This window comes from Hibiscus syriacus, unplaced genomic scaffold (genome assembly GCF_006381635.1).
Source record: "Hibiscus syriacus cultivar Baekdansim isolate YM2019G1 unplaced genomic scaffold, ASM638163v2 tig00110187_pilon, whole genome shotgun sequence".
Classification (NCBI taxonomy): domain Eukaryota; kingdom Viridiplantae; phylum Streptophyta; class Magnoliopsida; order Malvales; family Malvaceae; genus Hibiscus; species Hibiscus syriacus.
In genome coordinates, this window is record NW_024062618.1 from 2,781,144 (window position 1) to 2,805,775 (window position 24,632).

At 30.4% G+C, this 24,632-nt stretch overlaps 3 protein-coding genes across 5 annotated transcripts; 2 read left to right on the top strand and 1 right to left on the bottom strand.

The window, feature by feature from the left end:
- Positions 1-564: 564 nt before the first annotated feature.
- On the bottom strand, positions 565-2,137 carry LOC120217743 (H/ACA ribonucleoprotein complex subunit 3-like protein). 3 transcript variants are annotated; one of them, XM_039214810.1, is made up of 4 exons: positions 2,086-2,137; positions 1,894-1,973; positions 1,433-1,475; positions 565-880 (listed from the first exon to the last, which is right to left on the bottom strand). In XM_039214810.1, the coding sequence occupies exons 2-4, from the start codon at positions 1,945-1,947 to the stop codon at positions 783-785; spliced, it is 195 nt and encodes a 64-aa protein (XP_039070741.1). In that variant the 5' UTR covers positions 1,948-1,973; positions 2,086-2,137; the 3' UTR covers positions 565-782. The 3 variants fall into 3 exon arrangements, with proteins under 3 accessions (XP_039070741.1, XP_039070742.1, XP_039070740.1); XM_039214811.1 differs by having other exon boundaries at positions 2,069-2,115; XM_039214809.1 differs by lacking the exon at positions 2,086-2,137 and having other exon boundaries at positions 565-699; positions 771-880; positions 1,894-2,048.
- Positions 2,120-23,614, top strand: LOC120217742 (remorin-like). The gene is made up of 7 exons (XM_039214808.1): positions 2,120-2,140; positions 6,432-6,441; positions 21,126-21,160; positions 21,490-21,667; positions 22,660-23,095; positions 23,189-23,270; positions 23,399-23,614. The coding sequence occupies exons 3-7, from the start codon at positions 21,131-21,133 to the stop codon at positions 23,597-23,599; spliced, it is 927 nt and encodes a 308-aa protein (XP_039070739.1). The 5' UTR covers positions 2,120-2,140; positions 6,432-6,441; positions 21,126-21,130; the 3' UTR covers positions 23,600-23,614.
- LOC120217741 (CBL-interacting serine/threonine-protein kinase 23-like) lies at positions 6,213-12,149 on the top strand. Its single transcript, XM_039214807.1, has 15 exons — positions 6,213-6,692; positions 7,473-7,535; positions 7,733-7,804; positions 7,945-8,052; positions 8,139-8,219; positions 8,540-8,593; positions 8,698-8,823; positions 9,341-9,430; positions 9,618-9,737; positions 9,828-9,953; positions 10,354-10,470; positions 11,340-11,396; positions 11,529-11,603; positions 11,791-11,857; positions 11,975-12,149. Exons 1-15 carry the CDS (start codon positions 6,513-6,515, stop codon positions 12,004-12,006), a joined length of 1,368 nt encoding a protein of 455 aa, XP_039070738.1. The 5' UTR covers positions 6,213-6,512; the 3' UTR covers positions 12,007-12,149.
- Positions 23,615-24,632: the final 1,018 nt, after the last annotated feature.

Here is a 24,632-nt window from a genome sequence, read left to right on the forward strand (position 1 = left end):
CATGACTAATCATCTATAAATCAACCTCTATAAACATTTCTGTATCGCTTTTAAAAAGGCAATTTTAAAAGCATGTGTTTTAATTAGAAAAAAATAGATTCGAAAGTTAATTATGCATGCAAAAAATTGGAGCATCCTACGATACACGTTAATTCTTCGTTATCTCAATTTTTAAAAGTTATGAATTCATATTTAATTTTAATTTATGATCGGTTGAATTAAAGTATGAATGCAAGCTTGATCAATTAAATGAATTTATTTAAAAACAAAAATATTTAAATTAATTTTTAACAGAAAATTAAAAAAATTGTATTGAAAACGCATGCATGATTATTATATATATATGAAGTAATAAAAAATATGTAAATGATAAAAATATACACGACATATACATAAATAATAATAAAAAATTCACAACTTAAAACAATTTTCAGTGAGCCCCGGAACATTCTCATACGCACCAGCATCTTTGAAGAAAATCAGAGTCAAGGCATGAACAAATACAAAAAATAATCCAGGAAGAACACATGATACTGACATTCATGAACTAGAGATGTTCTTACAACCAGACAATTAAACTCTCGGTAGCTTTAAATCAAAATAATTAAAAGACTCCATGAAATAACAAGAAAACAGCATTTTACAGCCAGAGACACTCATTGGTGCCCTAAAAATAAAGATTCATAAAAGTACAGCAACATGTTCAATCCATCAGTACTTTGGAGGTGCATTGGTGCCCTAAAAATAAAGATTCATAAAAGTACAGCAACACGTTCAATCCATCAGTACTTTGGAGGTGCCTGTTGGGTTGGCAATAAACCAAAACGTTTCTTCAAAAGAACTCTTTGCCTCGAATATTTGTCGTCGGGGGAGAAACGAGCTGCACAAGCATTAGGTAAAAGATAAACAAAGAGTCATTAGAAAGCATAACACTCCCAAAGAAGATTTCTATTCAACTTTCAAAAATATGCTGTAATCCTAATACAACCTGATAACATGCATTCAAGGCAACAGTACCAACCAATACAATGACTGCCATGGATGGCAAAATTTTGCTTAGCAACTTGCCAATGAAAGGATAAATGAAACAGATGGCTAATGGCCAATGTGTAATCAGAACCTATGTTGCTCAGAGTCTTCATTTCTCTTGAAGCACCCATTTTCTACACTCATTTTCAACACATGGATGTGAGGATATGACCTCCAAGTATCCTCCACTAAAATCTAACCATAGCCATGTCGGATAATGTCCATATCCCACACTGATACCCTAGTCCAAGTAGTAGCATAAATCAGAGCAGTCCAGATTCTCAACTAAAATGAACCTCTTTTATTGATTTTTAAGATTAAATCAGAATCCTAAAAAACATATCAATTTCTAACACGGCAGCGTATGCAGAACATTATGTAAAAATACAGTAGGCATTATTACCTGGATGAGCAGACTGAGTGGGCAGCCCCACTGGTGATTCTTTCTGCAAACAAAAATCGATGTAAATGTAATTATAGAGAAATAACTGGTGAAATATTGATCACAAATAAATTAGAAAACCTATTTTTTTTCCAAAAGAATATAATATTGATAGTTAATTATGGAACAGAAATCCTCCCAAGAAAAAATAGATAAAGTTATTGACATTCCAAAGAGCGATTCTCGGCCATATAACAAGTTTAAGATCAAATCAAGCTAAAACACCAGCAAAAAAGAGTTCCGAATTCGCAAAGGGATTTGATGTTTCATTATACATACGAAGTTGTCCTTACCAAGTCTCAGTCACCATAAACAATATAAAGAATTGAAGAATTAACATAAACATGAGTCGAGTTCTACTTTAAACTCTGTTTTTATCAATAAAAGATAAAGAACAGAAAAGAAGAAGTATGGGACTTTACCTTAGTGGTGTAGACTTTGTCACCATTGTCATTTATGTAGAACTGGAGATACATCTTTATCCAAGCAAATAGAACAGAAACTATGGAAAGATAGAAATATTAGAACTTTTACACAATCAATAGAATACCCAGAAAGAAAAGGCAAATTATAATAAGAATAATTGTCTTTGTAAATTGTAACCGGAACCGCACCTTCGGTGATGGAGGTTGGAGAAAGGAGTTTTAGGGTTTTAGACTTTAGAGTGACGGGAGTGCCGATGGGAATTTATAGGGTTGAGAAAATTTGGGCCAATTTTATTGACAATTAAGTTGGGCTCAAATACATCTTTCTTATCGGAAATCTACTTACCACACGTTTGAGAGCTGTAATATTATTGTTATGATCAATGTATCCTTTTTAGTTTGTGTGGAGAGCCATCATAGCGAAATAAACTCATAAAAAGCCATTTAAAAAGAGAGAGCAAGAAACAGCACAAATCCTAACGACCTTGATGGTAAAAAATTTATTGTTATTCCTCGAAGTCTCGAATTTGAGCACCATAAATACTAGAAGTACGAGCATCAATGTCAAATAATTGAGAGTAATCTTTAAACAAAAGGTTTTAAAATTTTCGAAAGTTATGGAACTCCGAAAAAGGATCTCTAAAGGTATATTTCAGCGGAGGTCTTGTATGATTTGTGAAGGAACCCTTTTGAGTAAAAAGATTCGAATGTAATATAATAATAATAATAATAATAATAATAATAAAATTTTATTATTTTATTTGTTTAAAATAAACAATTTAAAATCTAGGGTCCTCTCTAAGGGCGGATGTATGTGGCTTTTGAGGAGAACAATTGTATACTTATTATTATTATTGTTTTTGGGGAAAAACTTAAATTTAGTTTAATTTGTTAATAAAAATAGGAAAAAAATAAGAAAATGTATGTACCTAAAATATTTTAGTACTCTATCATTAGGAAATTAACAAAACTTCTGACATTATATTTTATTTTATTTTCAATAAAGATGTGACATTATTTTATGATGATATGTCAATATCACTGTTAAGATTTTAATGGTAGAATATCAAAATGAAATTTAAACTAAACGTTAAGTATGATTTTAAAAAATATATAAAATTTGTGTTTTAAACTATACAGAAATAATAATTAATTTAAGTACAATTGTATAGTTTACTCTTGTATTTATGGTGGGTAAATAAAACGGTCAACACCAAACATAGAGGAATATTCCGAATATTAAATCTAAGCCTTCCAGGAATATTCAGAAGAGTAAATCTTGGAAGTTTGAAAAGTATGCAGTATACTTCTAATATTATATATGCCAGGGTCAGCATCAATCAAATGCTATTATAATTAATAAAGTTTTTTTAAAATAAAATTATTGCAGTTTCTAAACTTACATAACATCCAATATAACCCTTAAATTAAGAAAAATATCAATTCAGCCCTTTGAACAACGAAAATAATCGTTGACCATTACGATATTAACACGATAGTTCACGATATTAATGTGAAATTGGTAGTCCGAGGTAGATGATGATATAATTTTGATAAAAAAAATATATAAAAAAACATCACAAGTTATAAAATATTAAAAATTGACATGTTTGTATATTCTTTTTATGTCATGCCATTTTCTTTATTTTTCTCATATTATTTATGTTGCATTTAGATTAATACAACTTTTTATTATATTTTGTCATGGTAACTTTTTGTGTTTATATTTGTCTAAATTCAACTCATATAATATCAAATTATTTATTATTGTAATTTTTTAAGCTGAATTTAATATAATACAGACTCACTTGATAAATGATAATTGATAAATAAATTATTTTAACAAATATAATTAAAAGTGAATTCCTTTTTCAAATCAAAATAATGGTTAATATATTTTTTATTTTTTATAATGACTAAATTAGTTAGATGTTATTAGATCTCTAAATAAAAAGATGTTGTGTACTTGAATGTGCTCAAATTCACATTATTATAAATGTTACTACATCATCACTCTAATTTTTAATTACTACATTGTTACTTTATAATTTTTGAAAAGATTAAATTATTATTTTAACATTTTAAGTGGGCTAAAGTATAATTTTATTAGTATGTAGTAACCTTTGAATTGTTTTTTAAGGACCTCTTTATAATTTTATCAATTTAAGGGGATATGGCGTTTCCAACTCCTCATTCGTCTTTTTCGGAAATTTTAAGATAGTGCCTTTTAAGGAAATTCTAGAATACTGCTAAACATATAAAAGAATTGGGTAAAGTACACGTTTAATACTTAAATTATTATTTTTGTTTTGTTTTGATACTTAAGCTTTATTTTTTTCTCAAAATCATATTAAATTTTTAATTTATGTTTCATTTTGGTACCGTGTCATCATTAAAAAAATAAAAAAAAGTCACACCAGCAGTTATGTTAAATTTTTAACGATGAGTAACAAAATGAAATTTAAACTAAACGTCAGGTATAATTTAAAAAAAATGGAGTACCAAAACAGAAGAAAATTAATAGTTTAGATATTAAACATGTAGTTTACCCTAAAATAAAATTATTCACATAATTTAAACCTATAATATTTTAAAAATATATGTTTTAATGATTCATATATTAAATATGTCTGTCTAATTATATTAAATTATTATTTCAAATGATACATATATTATTCATTTAATTTGTAATTAAAAATGACAATTTATTTGATTGTTTTTTAAAAATATAATCAGAGAAGTTAATATGGCGTATTCTAGTTTTTTTTTTTAATTGCAGCATCTAATCTTACTTTTATTTAATTAATTTTCGACCAATCCTCGTACTTCCCTGAGTGGACTTTTCTACGCTAATCTCCTTTGACTTTCATGCAGATCGAATTCATCGTGGGAAAGAAGAGGTTGTTTAGGTTCAGCGAATTAGAAGTAAAATTTTGGTAACGCGCTGATCGAAAAATATTTATTTCAAATCTCTTAAGTCGATTGTTAGGTGGCATTTGGTTGGGTAGAATCCCTTAGAATTGGTGGGAATTAGAATCCAATTCCACAACTTTTTCATGTTTAGTTTAAGTTTTTCAAGGGAATTGAAATCTTTGATGGAATTCAATTCCATTAAATAAGGGAAAGTGAATTCCATCAAAAAATGGATGGAATTCCATCAAATAAGGGAAAGTGAATTCCATCAATTCCATCAAATAAGGGAAAGTGAATTCAATTCCCTTGTTGGATGAAATTGAAATTTGACCATACTACCCTCATCAATCCTTTGGTAACTTATTCATATATTGAATACAAATATTTTTTTTATTATTTTGGGTAGGGTCGGGTTTCTAATTCATATATTCGGGTCGGGTGAAACTTTAATTTGGTCGGATCGGGTTTTTTTAAGTGTGATATTCGGGTCAGGTTCGGGTTTAGGGTGAAAAAACCGTATCGACCCGAAAATATATATAATTCGGGTCGGGTCGGATTAAGTCACTATTTTTATTAAATAAAAATATTTTTTTATTATTTCGGGTCGGGTCGGATTTCTAATTCATATATTCGGGTCGGGTCGGATGAAACTTTATTTTTTTCGGATCGGGTCGGGTTTTTTAAGTGTAGTATTCGGGTCGGGTCGGGTTTTTTAAAGTGTGCTATTCGGGTCGGGTTTGAGTTTATGGTGAAAAAAACCGGACCGACCCGAAAAAATATATAATTTTACCTTATATATTTAGGAATAATTACAATAATATCGTTCTATATATAATTTTTTTCAATTAAATCAATATTTTTATTGAATAAAAATAATTTTTTTATTATTTTGAGTCGGGTCGAGTCGAGTTTCTAATTCATATATTGAATAAAAATAGTTTTTGGTATATTTTTTGGTAATTAATTAACATACTCCGATTGGAGTGTATCAAAATATTGCTCTATCTTTTGATAACTTATTAACATATTTTAATTACGATGATTTTAACTTATAATGTTTATTAGCGTGATTTTTATAATTTATTAAAATGAATAATCAATCAATAAAATAAAATATTCTAATTTTTTTAATTTTTTATAATATATTACTACATGTAAATTATAAAATAAATTAAAATAAAATAAAAAAATAAGAAGGATAATTCTGTCATTTTTTATTATTAAAATCAAATTCATCCGACATATCTGCGAACTAAATCGAATATAAAATTAAATTCTAATTTCATTTCCTGCAAATCAAACAAAATATAAAATTGAATTTTAATTTCTACATATTCTAATTCCTTGACAGATTTAAATTACCTCAAAAACATTACAGCGAACCAAACGCCACGATGATTAATCCCACGTTTGATTCCTCTCCCACTGAATCTGCTCTCTTTCTCCTCAACATTTCCCCCTTAATGATCGAGTTGTAAAGCGTTTCCGGTTTTGATCTTTATAAATAGGAGTTTGTTTTCTTGAATTCGTTTTATTAGAGAGGAAAAAAACGAGGGTGGCGAAGTCTCGGGTATGGCAACCATGCAAGAAGAAGAGGTGCTTGATTAATTGCAAGCTTTAGGAGAAACAGAGAAAAAAGGTGTTTTTTCTTATTAGAAAAAGAAATTTAAGAGAAATAAAAGAAAGGAATATCGGAGAAGGAGATGGCGAATCGCACGAGTGCATCGAGCAAGACACGCGTGGGGAAGTACGAACTAGGGAGGACGCTGGGAGAGGGATCATTTGCGAAGGTGAAATTTGCGAGTAATATCGAGACGGGGGAGAATGTAGCAATCAAGATTGTTGATAAAGAGAGAGTTATGAAGCACAAGATGATCGGCCAGGTACCTTTTTTTTCAAAAAAAAAAAAACTCTTGTGCGGAACATTACTACTCTAATTGACTCGATTTGATTCGTGGATTTTTTTCTTTATACGGAATCTTAATTTTATGTTGATTTGAATTCTTTTTTGCAATGTTTAACTGTTTGGTTGGTTTCTTGTACTAATTACTGATACTAAATTACTTGGATGATTTTTCTGTTCCTAGGTCAGATTAATTGCTTTAGCTTTGGATTGATCAGGATACTAAACATGATTTGACTTTGTGATTTCATTTTTTGACAGTTGATTATTTTTATTTATTTTGATTTGACTATTCAAACAAGAATTGGGAGAATGAGATGATTTAGTGATATGTTCAGGATTTAGCAGACAAATGGGTGTCGAAAAATACGAGTCAAATCTAATTTGTCAACAAGAAATGATCTTCATAGTTTTTCATTGACCAACTTTGGTCCCGTAAAACTATTTTAGAATAAAAAAGATGATCCTGTGTTTTAAAATCTGCAATTTTTAGATATTTCTGGGGATTAACTTGTAAAAGAAGGTACAGTTTCAACTTATAAGTCAATGAAAGATGGGTGGTATTTTCTACAGTGTTCCAAGCTCCAGGTTTTGAAATTATACATGTAAAAAATTATTTTTGAATTGTTATACACCCCTTGATTTTTCTCCTTGCTCAGTGTGACACTTGGATGGAAATCTTTTCCTTTCCCCCCTCTGAATCTCATTTCTGTTTTTCCTTGCATGTGCTAAATTGTTCCTTTTTCTTTGTTGTTTGCAGATTAAACGTGAAATCTCAACGATGAAACTCATTAGACACCCAAATGTCATCCGTATGTATGAGGTTTGTTACAAAGCTTTTCTATGGGTATCATAACCTAGTTGTTTAATTTATCTCATGCATTTCTTCCTTGTATCTTGTATTTGCTCACTTTTGGATCTCGACTTTTTGTAAGAAGTGGACTCTACTTGGCTTTGTAACTAATATAAGTATGCTATGTCTATACTTCTTGTTAACTTCTAGCAATGCTCTTGGTGTAGGTGATGGCTAGCAAGACAAAGATATACATTGTCTTGGAATTCGTAACTGGTGGTGAACTTTTTGACAAAATTGCAAGATCATGAATGTATAGTTTTATGTTTTACTTTGGGAAAAGTAAAAGTGCAACTAGAAATAAAATCTCAGTCGTTCATCAGCATTTGAATACCATATAGTAATCTGGCATTGTGTCCTGCTTATCTTCTTGTGCCAGGCTAGTAGAGGGAGGTTTAAGGAAGATGAGGCTAGAAAGTACTTTCAACAGCTTATTAATGCTGTGGATTATTGCCATAGCAGAGGTGTTTGCCATCGAGACCTGAAGGTGTGGGATATTTTTTATGCTCATTGCCCCATTGTCTAAAACAGTTAAATGTGTTATACAGCAGAACTGTGCTTTGTAATTTACAGCCAGAGAATTTGCTGCTGGATGCTAATGGAGTTCTTAAAGTTTCAGACTTTGGTTTGAGTGCTTTACCTCAGCAAGTTGGAGTGAGTGTGCTAGTTTATGTCTTATGATCTCTCTCTCCTCAATGATAATATTCTGCCAAGATTTTATATTCATTGTGAAGTACTTTTATGGCTGCTTGCTCTTTGTTGTATTATACTACAGTCTACCCCTTTGCGTGTGTTATTTTTTTCTTGTTTGACCGCTAGACATTTGTGGTCAGCAAAAGAAGATGACAGACCCCAAAAGTGCATTATAGTTGGGTTTTCCCTTGCCTACCACATTGGTGGATGGCTATTTATCATGCAACTTTTTGTAATACACTGATAAGGCAATTCAAAACTATCTTATCCTTTTCATATAGGACGATGGGTTACTTCACACAACGTGCGGAACACCAAATTATGTTGCTCCAGAGGTATATCTGCAATTTTTTTTTATTATTATTTTTTTTGCAAACAAAATTCTGTTTCTTCATGCTCCATTACCTTTTCTTTATTGTTTTTTTCTATCACTCTTTAGGTGATCAACGATAAAGGCTATGATGGAGCTAAGGCTGATCTTTGGTCATGTGGTGTGATACTCTTTGTCTTAATGGCTGGCTACTTGCCTTTTGATGACCCCAATTTAATGGGTTTATACAAGAAGGTGGTTGTTCTCTCGATTTCTTTCAAAGTTTTTCTTTTACTTCAAAGTAAACAATTTTGCTAAACTATTATGTCTTATAAAATCACCATTGGCATAAATTAATTGAAGAATCATTCTGGAAATGATCAATTTCTCTTGGTAAATATTTATCTGGACTCTATATTCCTATTGTTAGCCGGTGTCCATCAATATTATTACTTCTAAAGAATAAAATGATTTTTTAAAGAAATATAAATTGAAATGTTGAAAGTCTGATCTGTGGTAGTTGGCTTGGCAAACCATCACTTCTACATGGAGGTATTTTTAACTCATAACCAGGTAGGACAATACCTTCGAAACATCAATAAGAAAAGTTCATGTGCATACAAATAAGCTCAAAAAAAACATATATCTGCCTTTTTTGTATCTGTGCTCAACATGCTGTCATGTTGTTGATCAACCATCTTGCACTTGATTAATGATTTTGTCTTCTGCGTTTAAAATGGTTTCTTTTAATGAGTTTATTTTGTGGCTGCAGATATTTAAGGCCGACTTCAGTTGTCCTTTATGGTTCTCCTCAAGTGCAAAGAAATTAATCAAGAAAATTCTAGACCCTAATCCATTGACCGTAAGTTCGTTTCTCTTGCCCTTTGCCCATTCTTTCTTTCTCCTTTTTCCACTTTTCCACTTTTTTGTGTGTGTGTTCTGGTGGTATTTCTTAATTCGATTTGCGCCTAAGGTTGCTAGCCTTGATGATCTATTTAATTTTGTTTTTGGATGTGATTTTCACTCCTTGTTACTTGTGATTGAACCAGAGGATAACTATTTCTGAGATTATTGAGAATGATTGGTTTAAGAAAGGATATATGCCACCTATGTTCGAGCAAGCTGATGTTAGTCTTGATGATGTAGATGCCATTTTCAATGAATCAGGGGTAAGAGTTGTGTTTTTGCACATATCTGACATGTTTGCGGTGTTGATGCAATGATTGAGGATAAGAGAGTTTACATGATTTTTGTTGCAGGATTCTCAAAACCTTGTAGTCGAACGACGTGAAGAATGGTCTTCTGTACCTGCTACTATGAATGCATTTGAACTTATCTCAACATCTCAGGGCCTCAACCTCGGTAGTCTGTTTGAGAAGCAAATGGTATGTTAGCTAGTTATTGTTACTTAGCATGTGATATATTAAGCATAAGATGGAAATAGGACCCTCGAGAATCTCACATTTTGATTCATCCAGTGAAGTGAAAGATACATCAGATAATTTTTTTGAAACATAACATTGATAATTCACCTGTATAAATTGTTTTCACCGTTTTGAAGCATGTAATTCATAATTCACCTGTTATATACCATCTTATAGTGGTCCTTTTTTGCAGAAAATGAAATTTTAGGGCTAGATGCAGCATAGTTGAATATTCATACAAAAAAACTGCCAAATCTACTAGCCTATGTTTCATTCTTTTCTAGTCTTGGGATCTCATGCGTTAACTCGTGAAATGCATATCCTTGTCAATTAAAGTGGTGGCAGTTTCCTCCGACTACAGGGACTTGTTAAACAGGAAACAAGGTTTACGTCAAAATGTCCTGCTAATGAGATAATCTCGAAAATAGAAGCAGCTGCGATGCCCATGGGTTTTGGTGTGAAGAAAAATAACTACAAGGTATAATCTCTTCGTATCCTCTTCATTTTGACTACTCTTTATCTTCTCAAGAACCTTGATGGATCAATTTGCAATTAACCTTATCATGATATTTTATCATTTATTAGTGGCTCTATCACCTGCTCAGTGAAGCACTGATGCTATATTTGATGGACGCTGATTGAACAAATTTCAGTTTTTGTTGGTGCTTGTCACTAGGGGTGAGAATTTGATCAAGTCGAGTTCGAGTTAGTCAAGTTAACGAGTCCTATTTTATAACTCAAATTTTATTTGAAATTTTTTCGAGTCGAGTTGTTCGAGTTTTTGTTTAAATTTAATTTTAAATATTTATAATGTTATGGTAATGATTGATTACAATTTAAATAGCTTTCTATAACTCTATACGATATACATATATATATTATTTCATATTTTTTCATATGCGATATACTTATCTCAAGCAGAGTTGAGAAATTCAACTTGAACTTGAAAAACAATCACTAATTACTAAAAATCTCGAGTTATTTGAGTCATATTTTATAACTCAAACTTTATTTGAATTTTTTTTGAGTCGAGTTGAGTTTATGAAATCACGAGTCGAGTTTTTAAGGGTCGAGCCGATTTTTTTTTTTTTGCTTGTCACCAACTTAATTTGGTAAAGATTGTCTTGGCATCGAGTTGTTTCTAATAGAATAGAAGTGTTGCATATGTTGTGCATTAAGCACTTGAAAATTCCATTTCTTTGGGTGGTGTTGGATGAAATAGAGAGATTCATATGTATCTGAATTGAGATGATGTGTAGCCACTTTAGAACTTTGACTATAAAACCAGTAATCAAATGTTAATCAAATTCTCATTATGATGAATTCCCTTCTTTTACCCCATCTCAGATGAAGCTTCTGGGAGAAAAAACTGGACGCAAGGGCCATTTGGCTGTTACAACAGAGGTACCCCTGTTTCGATCTCAGGCTTTGCTTGGTTGAGTGGAAAAGTGGAAAAGTGGAAAATATTTTATCATTTACGATGGAATCGTTAATCTTCGAAAGTTGTTTATGATCTGATCTATGTTTCCTTTTCAGATTTTTCAGGTGGCTCCTTCACTTTGCATGGTTGAAGTTCGAAAGTCCAAAGGAGATACCCTGGAATTTCACACGGTATAGTCCTATTGTCAATGCTGCACTGTTAATACAAAGGGCACTTATATTTAATAATTTGTCGATAACCATGATCGGTTTATCATGTAAACCAATCAAAGCATGTCAATTTCATGTTTCCATGATTTCAAGTACACCTGTTTTCTTATTTATATCACCTTGAATTAACACTCTCTTAAATTTGCAGTTCTATAATAATCTGTCTACCGGGTTAAAAGATATCGTTTGGAAAACAACAGACGTAGAAAAAGATGGTTAGTATATCGTACCATTTAACAGAGCATGTATCTCTTTTGAATTCTCAATCACCTATCCTCCTATGATTTAAATCTGGACTCTTCTTCATTCCTATATCCTTAAATTGATTTCAGGGTCTGCTGCTGGGCCTTCTCCGCGCCGATGACTGGCGTTCTCAATCTGAATGCGTTATCCGTTGATTTCTATAGTCCGAACTGATGAAAACCAGCTATTCGGAAGGAATATCATATCGTGTTTTTTAATGGGCTTGGTAGTCTAAATAAAAGCACTGTCTGCATGCATAAACTTTATACATATTGTCACGGGAATCAATCGGATGTCTTAGCATTTACCATTTATACACACATGATTTTGCGTTGCTGGTTGTGGAGCTTACAGCACCTGTCAATTCCATGTATACATATAGGTTCACGTAGCAAATGTGGATTGCTACTCTTGACCCTCTGGGCAATATCAGTTTGTGACTCTTGTTGGCAACAATCATTGATGGATGGGACGGATTGAGGGGTGGCTGGCGTCGCTTCCTTGAAAATATCAAATTCTCATATAATGTTATGAGTTTTAAAATTTTATAAATTCGTATATAAAATTATACCCTAACGTCAATTATTGTAAGAGATTGTATCTTCCTAGCGGTCGGACAATCTTTAAAAGCGTGTACCACTGTTTTTAATCCTTGGCCACACATATTACATTTCTCATCCTCTGACCCTGCTGCTAGCAGGTGACTTTCAGTTAGTCATAACCTTCCATAACTGAGGTTGTAGTACCTTGATTCACGAGCTTACAGTACCTTCCATAACAGAGGTTGCATGACTTTGAAAATACTAGTCCAAGCAAACGATGGCTTGACTCCAAGCTTTTCATAAAAAATTAAATGAAATCACATTCTCCGTTTGGTTGGCCGGGATTGTTATTCCCGGTAATCTTACATTACAAATAGTGAATTTTTAGGGTATATTACCGAGAATGTCATTACCTTTCTTTCCTTAGGTATTATTGGATTACTAGCATTTTGGACTAAAATGCCCTTAATTTTTTTTCTTTCGAAAATATCCTTATTCTATCATTGAATAATAAAAATTATACGAAGGTTAAATTACAAATTTATCCTTAAACTATTTTAGATTTACAACAAAAAGTCTAATTAAAATTTTATATAAAGTTCAGGGGTTAAAATAAAATTTTACCCTTTCATTAAACCTTTTTATATTTTTAATTTTGTAAAAAAAAATTATATAATTTTTATGAATTTAAATTTTTTAAAGAAAATATATAAATAAAAATAAATATATAATAAGGACAATTTAGTCAAATATACATTCTAATAATCTTTTATTCCTTTAAGCAAACACGATAATCTTATATTCCTGCTAAACCAACTAAACACAACATTCCCAGTAATCCTATTCCCTGGTAATCTTTTATTCCCACAAATAATGTTACATTCCGTAAACCAAACGCACATCTTCTGTCTTTTCCTAAAGTGTGTCCAATCCGAACCCTTGTTCATGTAAACCATCCATTGTCTTTTTCACCCCACATTAGGTTGCCTTTGTTTAGCTGCAATCACTCATCCATCGTCATTTGAAGACTATTTGTTCCGAATAGGATAAAAACGTGGTTGGGTTTTGGTTGCATGGATTAAAATGTGTCTTTCTAAGCGAGCTGAAGGCTTACGGTTTAACTTTGCATCATTGGGTAAACAAATTTGGTGGTTAATACGAGATACAAGCTCTTTTTGCTGCAAGGCACTATCTGCTAAGTATTTCCCTAGGATGTTATTGGGGCACTGGTTTAAGGGTGATAGTATTACAGCTTGTGATGAAAGAGGTAATAACATGGTAGGGACTAGGGAGTACCATGAGAAGTAACAAGAGGGTGTTTAATACCAAGTCACCACACAAATAGCCCTAAAGAGGGCTCGGATTGCCAACATTAATGAAGGGAAAAAAGTGATTGATAATGGAGGCAAACACAAATAGCCCCTAAACGTTTCATGCTCTTGGGCATTATATCGCCTTTAAAGGACCTCACGTAGTATTCTCGTACGAGACTCAACTCCGACGACACTGTTGACAATTTCAAACAAAGGTATGACATGAATGCGAGTCTATTTGTAGAGAGCAGCCCGAAATGTATGGGTTTAATAATATTGTCGATCCAAGGATGAGGTTAATGCTTAATACGGTTTTGTTGGCACGCTTGAATATCCACTAAAGAATGTGACCGGAACAGAGGTGAGCATTCAGTCGAGTCAACAAAATTTGAGTTGATGAGTCATATTTTATAACTCAAATTTAATTTGAAATATTTTCAAGTCCGAGTCAAGTTGTTCTAATCTCTATTTAAATTTAATTTTAAATATTTATAATATCATAATATTATTTAATTTTAATTTACATGATTTTCTATAACTATATATAATACATATGTACTTCATATATTTTTTCCAAATGTGATATACATATATCATACAGAGTCGAATGACTCAACTTTATTCGAGTTCTATTTTATAACTCGACTTGAATTTAAAAAAATCGAGTCGAGTTTATAGAATTACAACTCGAAATCAATTTGAATCAAGTCGAAAAGATCATTTTTTTTAAGTGAATCAAATTTTATTCGCCCCTAATAAAAATATCAGATAGAGAAGGTTAAAGCTGCTTTCTTTCAAGTTCATCCCAAGTCTTGATGGTATGCTCGCTAGTCCCCCCCCCCCACCCCCAACAACGCCCACTCATTTTTAGTCTTTGGTTGGTATAATAATAGTTTAATTTTTTTTACATTTATATAGTCTATCAGTTTGATCCCAATTCAATATAGTTTAATAAATTTAATATTTTATACTTAAAAATTTAATTATTTTAATCTTTATTTTTTTCTAAATACTTATTCTTTTCTTATAGATATTATTTTTTTTATTTTTTATAATACAAACTTGTTACTACTAAATTGAGTGACAGAGAATATATTTTACCGTTAAAAGAAAAACAATTTGGTTGGTGTGATTTATATAAATCTATGTTTGAAGAAGATGGATTCAGAAACCAAAAATTTCAAAGATTAAGGGACCCATACGAGGAAGATTATTGACCATTGCCACTCAAATATCAAACACTTTATTTTTCATTCATTTCATTTGTTTTCAACAATTACAATTCAGTATTCCCTCCACCGTAGTCTACGGAGTTTTCACAGCAATTTAAGCTTTAAATAAGAGGTATTTGACACTATGGCTCTAAATGAGTCTACAATTATCGTGAGTTATTTAACTTTGATTCGGTTAAAGTTTAATGTTTAATGGAATGAACTCAGCTTGAGTTCGAACCGACCTCAAATTTGAGTTTTAATAGAGTTAAGTTTGAGAATATTTTGAGTTTAAGTTTTTTCGAGTTCAAATCGAACTTGATAATTTTATGATCGCAAACTTTCAAAACGAATCGAGCTTCATTTTTTTATTTCGAATTTGAGTTAAATTTGATAATTTTAAACTTGTGAGTTTTTGAGCCGAAACAAGTTCAACTTTAAACTTTTCTAGCGAATAGATATTAACAATACTCATATTCGACTCTTAATCCTAGTTGGCACCTATGTGATTAGGTCTAAAATGTCTTCAATTAGTTGAAAAAGAAAACTTAAGATACGGGTTTCGTGATGAATTGAATAAAATTAGGAGGGAAACAAAAGTCTTTTTGGTATGCCATGAATGAAATTTTGGACTGTCCTCTGCCAAAATTTAATTACAGGTTTTACCATTTACAACTTATTTCTTTATTCGAAGATACTCGCCAACTTTTATGAAGTGTACAATGATAAGATTTAAACATCTAAGATGGATAGTTCTCTGATGTGATAGTTTAATTTAAAAATAATTAAAAATAATTTTAATTTAGAAAATTATTATATTTAACTTAAAAATTTATATAAATTTATAATATTTTTTATTTCAATTGAAAAATTACGTCATTATAATTTAGGGTTTATAAAAAAAATATAAATAAAATAATATTTTCGGTCATAAACTATTAAACTTCAAAAATTACATTTTTCATAACATCTTTAACTATAATCCATTTTTATTATTTTTTTAATCTTATATGAATAAGATTTTTTAGCTTATTCAAGATGGTGATTTTTTTAAAAGATAAAGTCTTCATTCATTAATGAAGAGTGTACATTGTAGTTGAAAACTATCAAGTTCGAAATCAACCATAAAAAAACATAAGTTTGACTTTCATTCATTATGAGATCAAATCTGTTGTGCTGAGTATTAGCCAGCTATATTTAAGACAAACTCACTAGGCAGAGAATAATAATTATAATACATTACGACGAGTATGTTTTATAGAATATAAAATTATTTATTTAAATATAATATTATTAGAATAAACTAAACGTTTAATATTTTAATTGTTATTTTTTTATTTTAATCACACATCGTTAAAATATTAATTATAATGTTGATGTGTCATCATAATGTCATGTCATGTCATCATTAAAAATTTTAAAAAAGACCACGTCAATAAATAATTTCTTTTAACAATTAATGACCAAAATCAAATTAAAATGTAGTATTATGTATGATTATTTATAAAAAAAAATAATAGAATGACCAAAACGGAACAAGAGTGATAATTAGCGTATTAAACATGTAGTTTATCATATTATTAATATAATATTGAAATTATTATATTGTGATTCTATTATAATATTTGTTGTTGATTTTTACTTATTAAATAAACTAACATTACTTTTTTTGGGATAAATTTAATGTGAATATAAGACATTTTATGTTCAAAAACTATCAATTCTTTAACAATAAAAACTTATACCTTATATATGCAGTGCTTAAACCGATACCTCAAAATATAACAATAAATTTCTTAACCACTGAAATCGTGTGGTTCATGAAATTTTATATTATTTAAATATAACATACTGTCATATATCACTATGATTTAATTTTTTTTTTTGTTTTAATTGAATAGGTGCTAAATGATGGAATTGTTTTGTAAGAATATATAGTATTAAAGTCGGGCATGTGGATTATATAGTCAAGAAAGGTAGGCCAAGTCATCATGTTCACACATATAACACGCGAATGGGTCGTCAACCAGGACAATGGGAACGGTACTTTACATACCTTCCTTGTTCTAAGGATTAATTAATTTATTTATTTTTAATTCATCACTTTCCATTCAAAATAATATCACCTAATCATTTTAAGATATATATTATTCGTTATACATTACATAAAATATCCTAACGTATAGGGTAGGACACCCCCCAAATTTTGTTACTGGGCATTGAGCATTCAATTATACTTGTTTACCAGGGAAATGTTCTTTAGTGACTTAATTCCTAGGGTAGGGAACCCTAGAAGGTATTTTCCTCTAATATTACACATCGGATTGTGTGGACTACAGACATTTGACAGTGAAAAAGAAGCACTAATCTCTTTGGTTTAAGGGACATTTTTCATGGGTTATGTATAGCATGCCAAAATAAAGAGAGAGAAAATATTGATTACCAAAATAATGACACAAACATACCTTGATTTTATCCCATCTACATAACCATATTTAAATATGGGAAATAATAGCCGGTATCTAATGACATTTATTAAAGTTATATATGTATATGTATAATAATGACTTGGAAGGAATGGATTAATCATATAAGGTATTAGGAGTTTTTTTAAATTATGGTGGAATAAATAATGTGCGGAGAGGTCGATCAAATTATTTAACGACTTTCAAAAGTTGGTTTGACTGCATGACGTCTTCTATATTCAATTCAAATCACCTAAATGGTAACGTTGCTAGATTATGAGTTAACTATAGGAGAAAATAATATATCTTTCATATGTCTTTTTAAACACGTCATTTTTTATATGTGTCTTTCTAAAAGATGTTAAGTGGTTCTACCCATTCCTCCATATACTACTTATTCTTTGAAAAAAAAATCCAACACACCATATAACCCATTATTTTTGTCCTTTTTATATTATCTAAGAATTTTTGCCTTACGTATGTAGAAAAATATAATTAATAAATACAATGCTAGTTAGACTAACACTAAATTGGAGTTGTTAGATCAATGCTTTAAAAGGATTTATTAAGTTCTTTTAGTGATAAATAATATTATTATTTTTAAAATTTTAAGTTTAAACAATTATAATTATAAAATATATATATTATCATAATTATAAGATTTTTTTTAAAATATTATTTTATAATTATTTTAAATTATTGAAACATTAATGCCTGAAAATGACGAGGGATTAGGGCAGAGGTGACATTTAAAAGGGACCACAATGATAGAATTCTGACCCACTGTTGGACTTTCATAATCATTCGTTCATTCATAAAAAAAATACAAATAAAAACAATAACAATGGACAGAGTTCCGTTCCCACTATACTATCTTTGACCGCTGACATAAAAAGAAGAATACTATAATCGTATAAAACTCTGCGAGGAATTCAGTACCAAATGTACCCAAAATTCAGTATTATCTACCCCATATAGACTATTTAATTAGCTTTTTATACATTATATAGCTTATTAAACATTTTTATTAATTTTAAAAATCAACATAATATAAACTACAATAAGCAAACTAAATTATATAAAAATATAAAGCCTGTAAAATTAATTAAATATACAATCTAATTTTGTTTGTTTGTAACTTTGTACCTTCGTTGATAAAATTAAAAATACTGGTCAACAATCTTTAAAATAAATGGTTAAAATTTTTTGTAATTCATATTTTTTTTCTTTTAAGTTGTGAGTTAAATATTCATTAAGACTAAAATTCTTTACTCTTTATTCTGAGATTTGTCGAAAAAAGAGAAAGCTTTTAGTATAGGGTAAGCTACACGATTAGTATATAAATTATTAATTTTATTCTATTTTAATACTCAAACTTTATTTTATTTCCAAAACCATTAACGTTTAGTTTATATTTTGTTTTGATACATTGCCGTTAAAAATTTAATAAAATTGATGATGTTTCACCATAAGATAATGACACATCATCATTAAAAAGTAAAAAAAAATATCACGTTAACAAATCTGTTAAGCTTTTAATGATAAATACCAAAATAAAACTTAAATTGAATAATAATTTAATTATTAAACATATAGTTTATCCCTTAATATACTGGGAAGAAGAACGTTATGTTTTGTCTACACATAAATATATATTATCATGAAAAATATTAGATTAGGTACGACGAGATTAGCTGAGTGAAACTATAATGGGATTTCCGGATTATGGAAAGAAGTATAATTTTTTAATTCTGAAACCAGTTTGTGAACACTTATGGCATGGAAAAGTAGTTTTTTCTCGTAAATAATACTAAATATTTAAAAATTAATTTAAAATTATAATTAGAAAAATAATTTTTAAAATAATTTTAAAAGTTTAAATTTCTAACTTTTGATGTGAAAAATTACTTTTAGGGTAAAATTATATTTTTATCCTTGATTATTTATTTTTTATTTACAACATAATTTTTAAAATGAATATTTTATCTTTTCAAAATCACCTTTTAACAATAATCATAACATAAACAGTTAAATTATTTTTTAGTTATCCTTCTGATTTCAAGGTTTCGTCTTGATTAATCCAAATCGACCCGTATCACACATCTAACTTTGGTCGATGAGTCTCCTAGTATAAATTTTTTACATTCACAATGACTCAAACTTGAGACATTACTTAAACAATATCAAATAACTTATCACTTAAGTCAACCCCTATATACATAAAGAGTTAAATTTTAAATAACACTTTTTAAAAACATTTTTAGAAATACTATTTTACAGCACGTTTCAATATTGTTTTTTAAAATTAATTTTTTTGAAAAAATAATAATTAAACTCTCACCAACAACTCTCCTTTTCATTGTTGTTCAGAATCTTAACTTGGTTTCTACTTACCTTCCTTCACGGTGGTCATCTTTTGCTTTCATTTTATGTTACCCTTTGGCCTTTACTTAGTAACTTGCCAGTACTCATCATGAGAGAGGGTTCTGCCGAGCGGAATTAGAAATTTAATTTATTTATTTCTATGTTCGTTTTTTTATACATATTGAAAATTATATCTTTAATAATATTAGATATATAAATATCTTAGAATATTTCTTAATTATTATAACGTATATATATCATACAGACGCAACTGCTAAAATATAGAATCTTAAGGGAAAATAACAATTCATTTAACCATGAAGACACTTGATGGATTCGATTGTTTTAAAATATTATATAAAATATATAAATGGTCCACCAACAATAGGATATTGTTTCATTAAGTCTTTTGACTCTAAAAGTTATAAAATGATCTCCTAATTATAGGATGCTGATTTATTGAGTAAGTTGACTATTAAAAACTATAAAATGGTCATCGACTATTTATATGTTTTAAATTTATCATTTTTTATTAAATTTAGGGATCATATGATCTAGACGTTAACCTGTTAATTGAGTATGACAAAATCTTATTACAATCATTTAAGTTGTATTTTATAGATCGACTCTCTGTTTACATTAAATTATCAAGTTAATATTTAAAACATTATGTCACTGAATTAGTGTTTAAAAGCAACGATGATGACATCATATATTATTAAAATATAATTTTATTATATATCAATTAGTAGATTAACATACAATTCAGATAATTGTCAATTTTTTGATAAAAATATAAATTTAAAACATATGAATAATTTTTAATAGTTTAATACTCGACAAATAACAACTTTTTACTTAATTTATCTTAAAATATTTAAAATTATGTTATAAAAAATAGATTTAGAATACCAATAAATTCGAATACATCCAAACACTTCGATAGTAGGAGTAGCATATGCGTCGCGTCAATAAACGTAAAATTGTAATAAGTAATTTGCACTTACTTTTTATTCTTTCTAGAAATCGGCAATTCCTCGGTGTAATGCTGCGTTCAAAGCACAGGTTGAAAACTTTAGAATTGCACCGACCAAGGGTTTGACCAACCTTGACACGGTCATGTCAGCTGGACCCCATCGGAGATGGCCACATGGCAAGATCAGGAGTGTGGGAACATATAGAAGGATGTAATGGAGAAGATGATAGGATTATGTTTTTGGAACAATAATGGCGAGAGAGTCATAGATATACTTTTCTTCTACAATATACAGACTCTGTCAGTATTTTAATCTCTGCTGGAAACTCTACTGTTGGAGAAAGGAAGAAGATTGAAGAGTCTTGTTATATCCAATGGAGTATGAGAGAATAGACATAGTTCAGGTGGCCTACTTTTCTCTTCTTCTTTGAGCTTTACCATGTTAATGGGGGAGTCTTGATGTTTTGTTAATGGAAACATTTTTTGTGAAAAAGAGTTGGTTTTCAATGGTGAATGGTGTTTCTTCTGTTCTGGGTTTCAAACAAATTTCATTTTTTGATGTTCTTGTTTTGATTGAATTGAAAAGTGAGGGAAAAGAGTTTTCTTTTTCTAGACGATGGGAAATTGTGAGTTTGATTTCTTTTCTTCTTCTGAAATTTGTAGTGTAATGAAGGCTTATTTATTCTTCTTCCTTTTTTACCTTTTAAGTCACCTTTTCTTTTAATTACTGCAGAGTGGTATTTCACCAAGTAAATTAAGAATGAAGCTGATGGGACCTCATCATCACAGAAAAAAAGATGGATCAAAGTCACCAAACAACAATTCTTCAAGGACTTCCCCTTCCAGGGTTGAGGATGCTGAGTTTGTCAACAGTCTGTTAGGCTCTAAAACTGTAGATTTTGACGAGGAAGGTTTGTTACTTTCTCTCATTTCTTCATTATTACAAACAGCTAAATGGCTGTAAAATTTTAATCTAGGTAAAAACATGCTAATCCTGAAGCTCCCATTGCCTGCAAATTAGAGATAGTTAACATTTCTTTTGAACCTGGTTTAGGTTTCATCTGAATCTGCAGGCTGATTTGCATATATTCAATTGACTTGCAGTTCCCAGTTTAGATGTTGCACCGATGTTGGATTCCAGCTTAAATGATCAAATTTGTAGCCAAAATATCGAGACAGATCATGCTAAATTGCGGCAATTTTCGAAGACTGATAACGGGAACTCGAGTGCAATTCTTCCGATGAGGTCTTTGGAAGACGAAAATCTTGATTATGATAGCAATGCTAGTTCATCAAGCTTTGAGTTTCATAAAGGGGAGAGAATAGTACAAGGTTCCATGAGGTCGTACTCAAGACCTATGTCATCTAAGTGGAATGATGCAGAGAAATGGATAATGAACAGGCAAAACGTGCAAGCCTCTTATGCTAAGAAGAACGCATTTCACAACCAAACTAATCGATTTCCTGTGTTGAATACGGCGAGAGTTGCTCCTGACTCTGCAAATTATGATCTGAGGTCAAACGTTAATCGTACAGTTGATTCTAAGCGGTTCGATTTCTATCAGTCTGCTGTGCAGATGCCGTTCGAGAAGTTCTCTTTTAATCCCTCTGGACCTCATCCTAGTAAGGATTTAAGGGAAGTGGGTCAAATGGATTTATCTTGTACAAAAAGTTCGGCAGAAGATGCAACAGGTAAAATTGCATGATGAACTGTTGTATATTTTCATATACTGCATATTCTCTTCTGCATCGTTTGATCACCGTAACGAGCTTATGTGCAAGGGGTTGAGCCATGGGGCTGGAAGACTGTTTCTTCGACTTTTCTGGTCTCGAGATGGATACTCTATGTTGATCATGGTTCTTTTATTTAATCTTTATCTCACCTTATGATATGGCATTGCAGTTGTTCCTGCAATACGATCAGTTTGTATGAGAGATATGGGAACAGAAATGACCCCTGTTACTAGTCAAGAGCCTTCTCGGACTGCTACACCTGTAGGGGCAACCACCCCGCTCCGGAGTCCAACATCTTCGATCCCATCTACTCCTCGTGGAGGGGCACCGACATCAATGCCATTGGATGATGAGTCACAGCATCCTCCTGATAACGGCAAAAAGGAATTGTCAGAGGAAGAAATGAAGAATAAGACAAGACAAGAGATTGTAGCCCTCGGTGTGCAGCTTGGCAAGATGAATATTGCTGCTTGGGCTAGCAAAGACGACAAGGAGAACAATACTACTTCAGTTGATGCCACACATATGAAGAAGCTTGGGCAGATGGAATATGAACAACGAGCAGCCGCATGGGAGGAAGCTGAAAAGTCTAAACATACTGCAAGGTTCTGATATGATTCTATACACTACGAAACTATGCCATGTTTTATCGTACGCTCGTAAAACTTTTCGGCTGAATGCATATTTCGATTTCTCAGGTATAAGCGTGAAGAGATCAAAATTCAAGCATGGGAGAGTCAGCAGAGAGCAAAACTAGAAGCAGAGATGCGGAGAATCGAGGTATCGAAAATCCCTTCTCATATCCCATACTAGAAAATAATTAACATTATCAACATTTTCACACGACATATGTATGCTGACTGCTGAGCAATAAGCGTGTATATAATTATGTCCCAACTATTTTTAAGGCAAAAGTAGAGCAAATGAGAGCGCAAGCTGAAGCAAAGATGGTAAAGAAGATCGCAATGGCTAAGCAAAGATCGGAAGAAAAACGAGAAGCGGCTGAAGCTAGAAAAACCCGAGATGCCGAAAGGACTTCTGCACAAGTAGAATACATTCGCCGAACCGGCAGAATGCCATCATCCCATTACATGTGCTGCGGATGGTAAACAATGAATTATGAACTCGAAATTGTGATCTCTTGTAACTCTTTTTGTGCATTAGTAGTGATGGTGGAGTGTTGTACTCATAGTGGCTTTGTTGTGTGTGTTCTCAAATTGAAAGATGAAAGAAAGAAATCAGTGTTTAAATCCTTTAGATCATAATTTATGCAAATTTTAATTTATACCATATATAAGATAATTGGGTAAAGTACACAAATAATTTCTTGATCATAGAATATCAATTTGTTGGGTCTTTAGACTATTATAAGTTACAAAATGATTTTCGACTATAAGATGTTTTGTTGAGTTTAACGATTATTAAAAATTACAAAATGAATACCTAACTATTTATTATATTTCAAACTCTTTTTTTCATTAAAATATTGATGACAATTTGAGTTGGATGTTAATTTATTGATTAAGATATAATAAAATATGAACTCATAATCTCAAATGATTTATTATATCTCATTCAAGATATTAATGTTCAGTTTAAATTGTTATCAATTTTTTAATAAAAAAATGATTAGTTGAAAATATAATAAATAATTGAGTAATTATTTTATAATTTTTAATTATCGACGAACTTAATAAAATAACACCTTATATTAAAGGATAATTTATATTTTTTAATAATTGAGGATTTAATAAATTAATATTTTATAATTAGGTGACGATTTGTATACTGTACCTAAGAATTTTGTATAAAAAATGCAAATGGGTATTGATTAGATTTGTTGGCGTCGTATTTGTTTTGAATGAACACCAACTTTAAGTTCTACTACTTTTCAAACTCCAGCTAATCATCGAAGTTTGGGCGAGTATTCCTCATTCGAATTAAAATATTTTGAGTTATTTTAGTTTATGAGATATGTTTTACGATTCAAATTTAATTTAAAATTTTTGAAATCGAGTCGAGTTTATTAAAAATGGCCGAGTCAAGTTATTTGAATTTCTGTACAAATTTATTATAATTGTTTATAATATTAAGGTACACATTAGTTCTATTTTTTTTACTTCCTCTAACCATATAAGTTAC

Coding starts and splice junctions, on each gene's coding strand:
- LOC120217743 (XM_039214810.1), bottom strand. CDS start 1,947: ATGTATCTCCAGTTCTACATAAATGACAATGGTGACAAAGTCTACACC. Junction 1,476..1,893: donor ACAAAGTCTACACCACTAAG/GTAAAGTCCCAT, acceptor TTTTGTTTGCAG/AAAGAATCACCAGTGGGGCT. Junction 881..1,432: donor CACTCAGTCTGCTCATCCAG/GTAATAATGCCT, acceptor ATGCTTGTGCAG/CTCGTTTCTCCCCCGACGAC.
- LOC120217741 (XM_039214807.1), top strand. CDS start 6,513: ATGGCGAATCGCACGAGTGCATCGAGCAAGACACGCGTGGGGAAGTAC. Junction 8,594..8,697: donor CAAATTATGTTGCTCCAGAG/GTATATCTGCAA, acceptor ATCACTCTTTAG/GTGATCAACGATAAAGGCTA. Junction 11,397..11,528: donor ATTTGGCTGTTACAACAGAG/GTACCCCTGTTT, acceptor TTTCCTTTTCAG/ATTTTTCAGGTGGCTCCTTC.
- LOC120217742 (XM_039214808.1), top strand. CDS start 21,131: ATGGAGTATGAGAGAATAGACATAGTTCAG. Junction 21,161..21,489: donor AGAGAATAGACATAGTTCAG/GTGGCCTACTTT, acceptor TAATTACTGCAG/AGTGGTATTTCACCAAGTAA. Junction 23,271..23,398: donor CAGAGATGCGGAGAATCGAG/GTATCGAAAATC, acceptor ACTATTTTTAAG/GCAAAAGTAGAGCAAATGAG.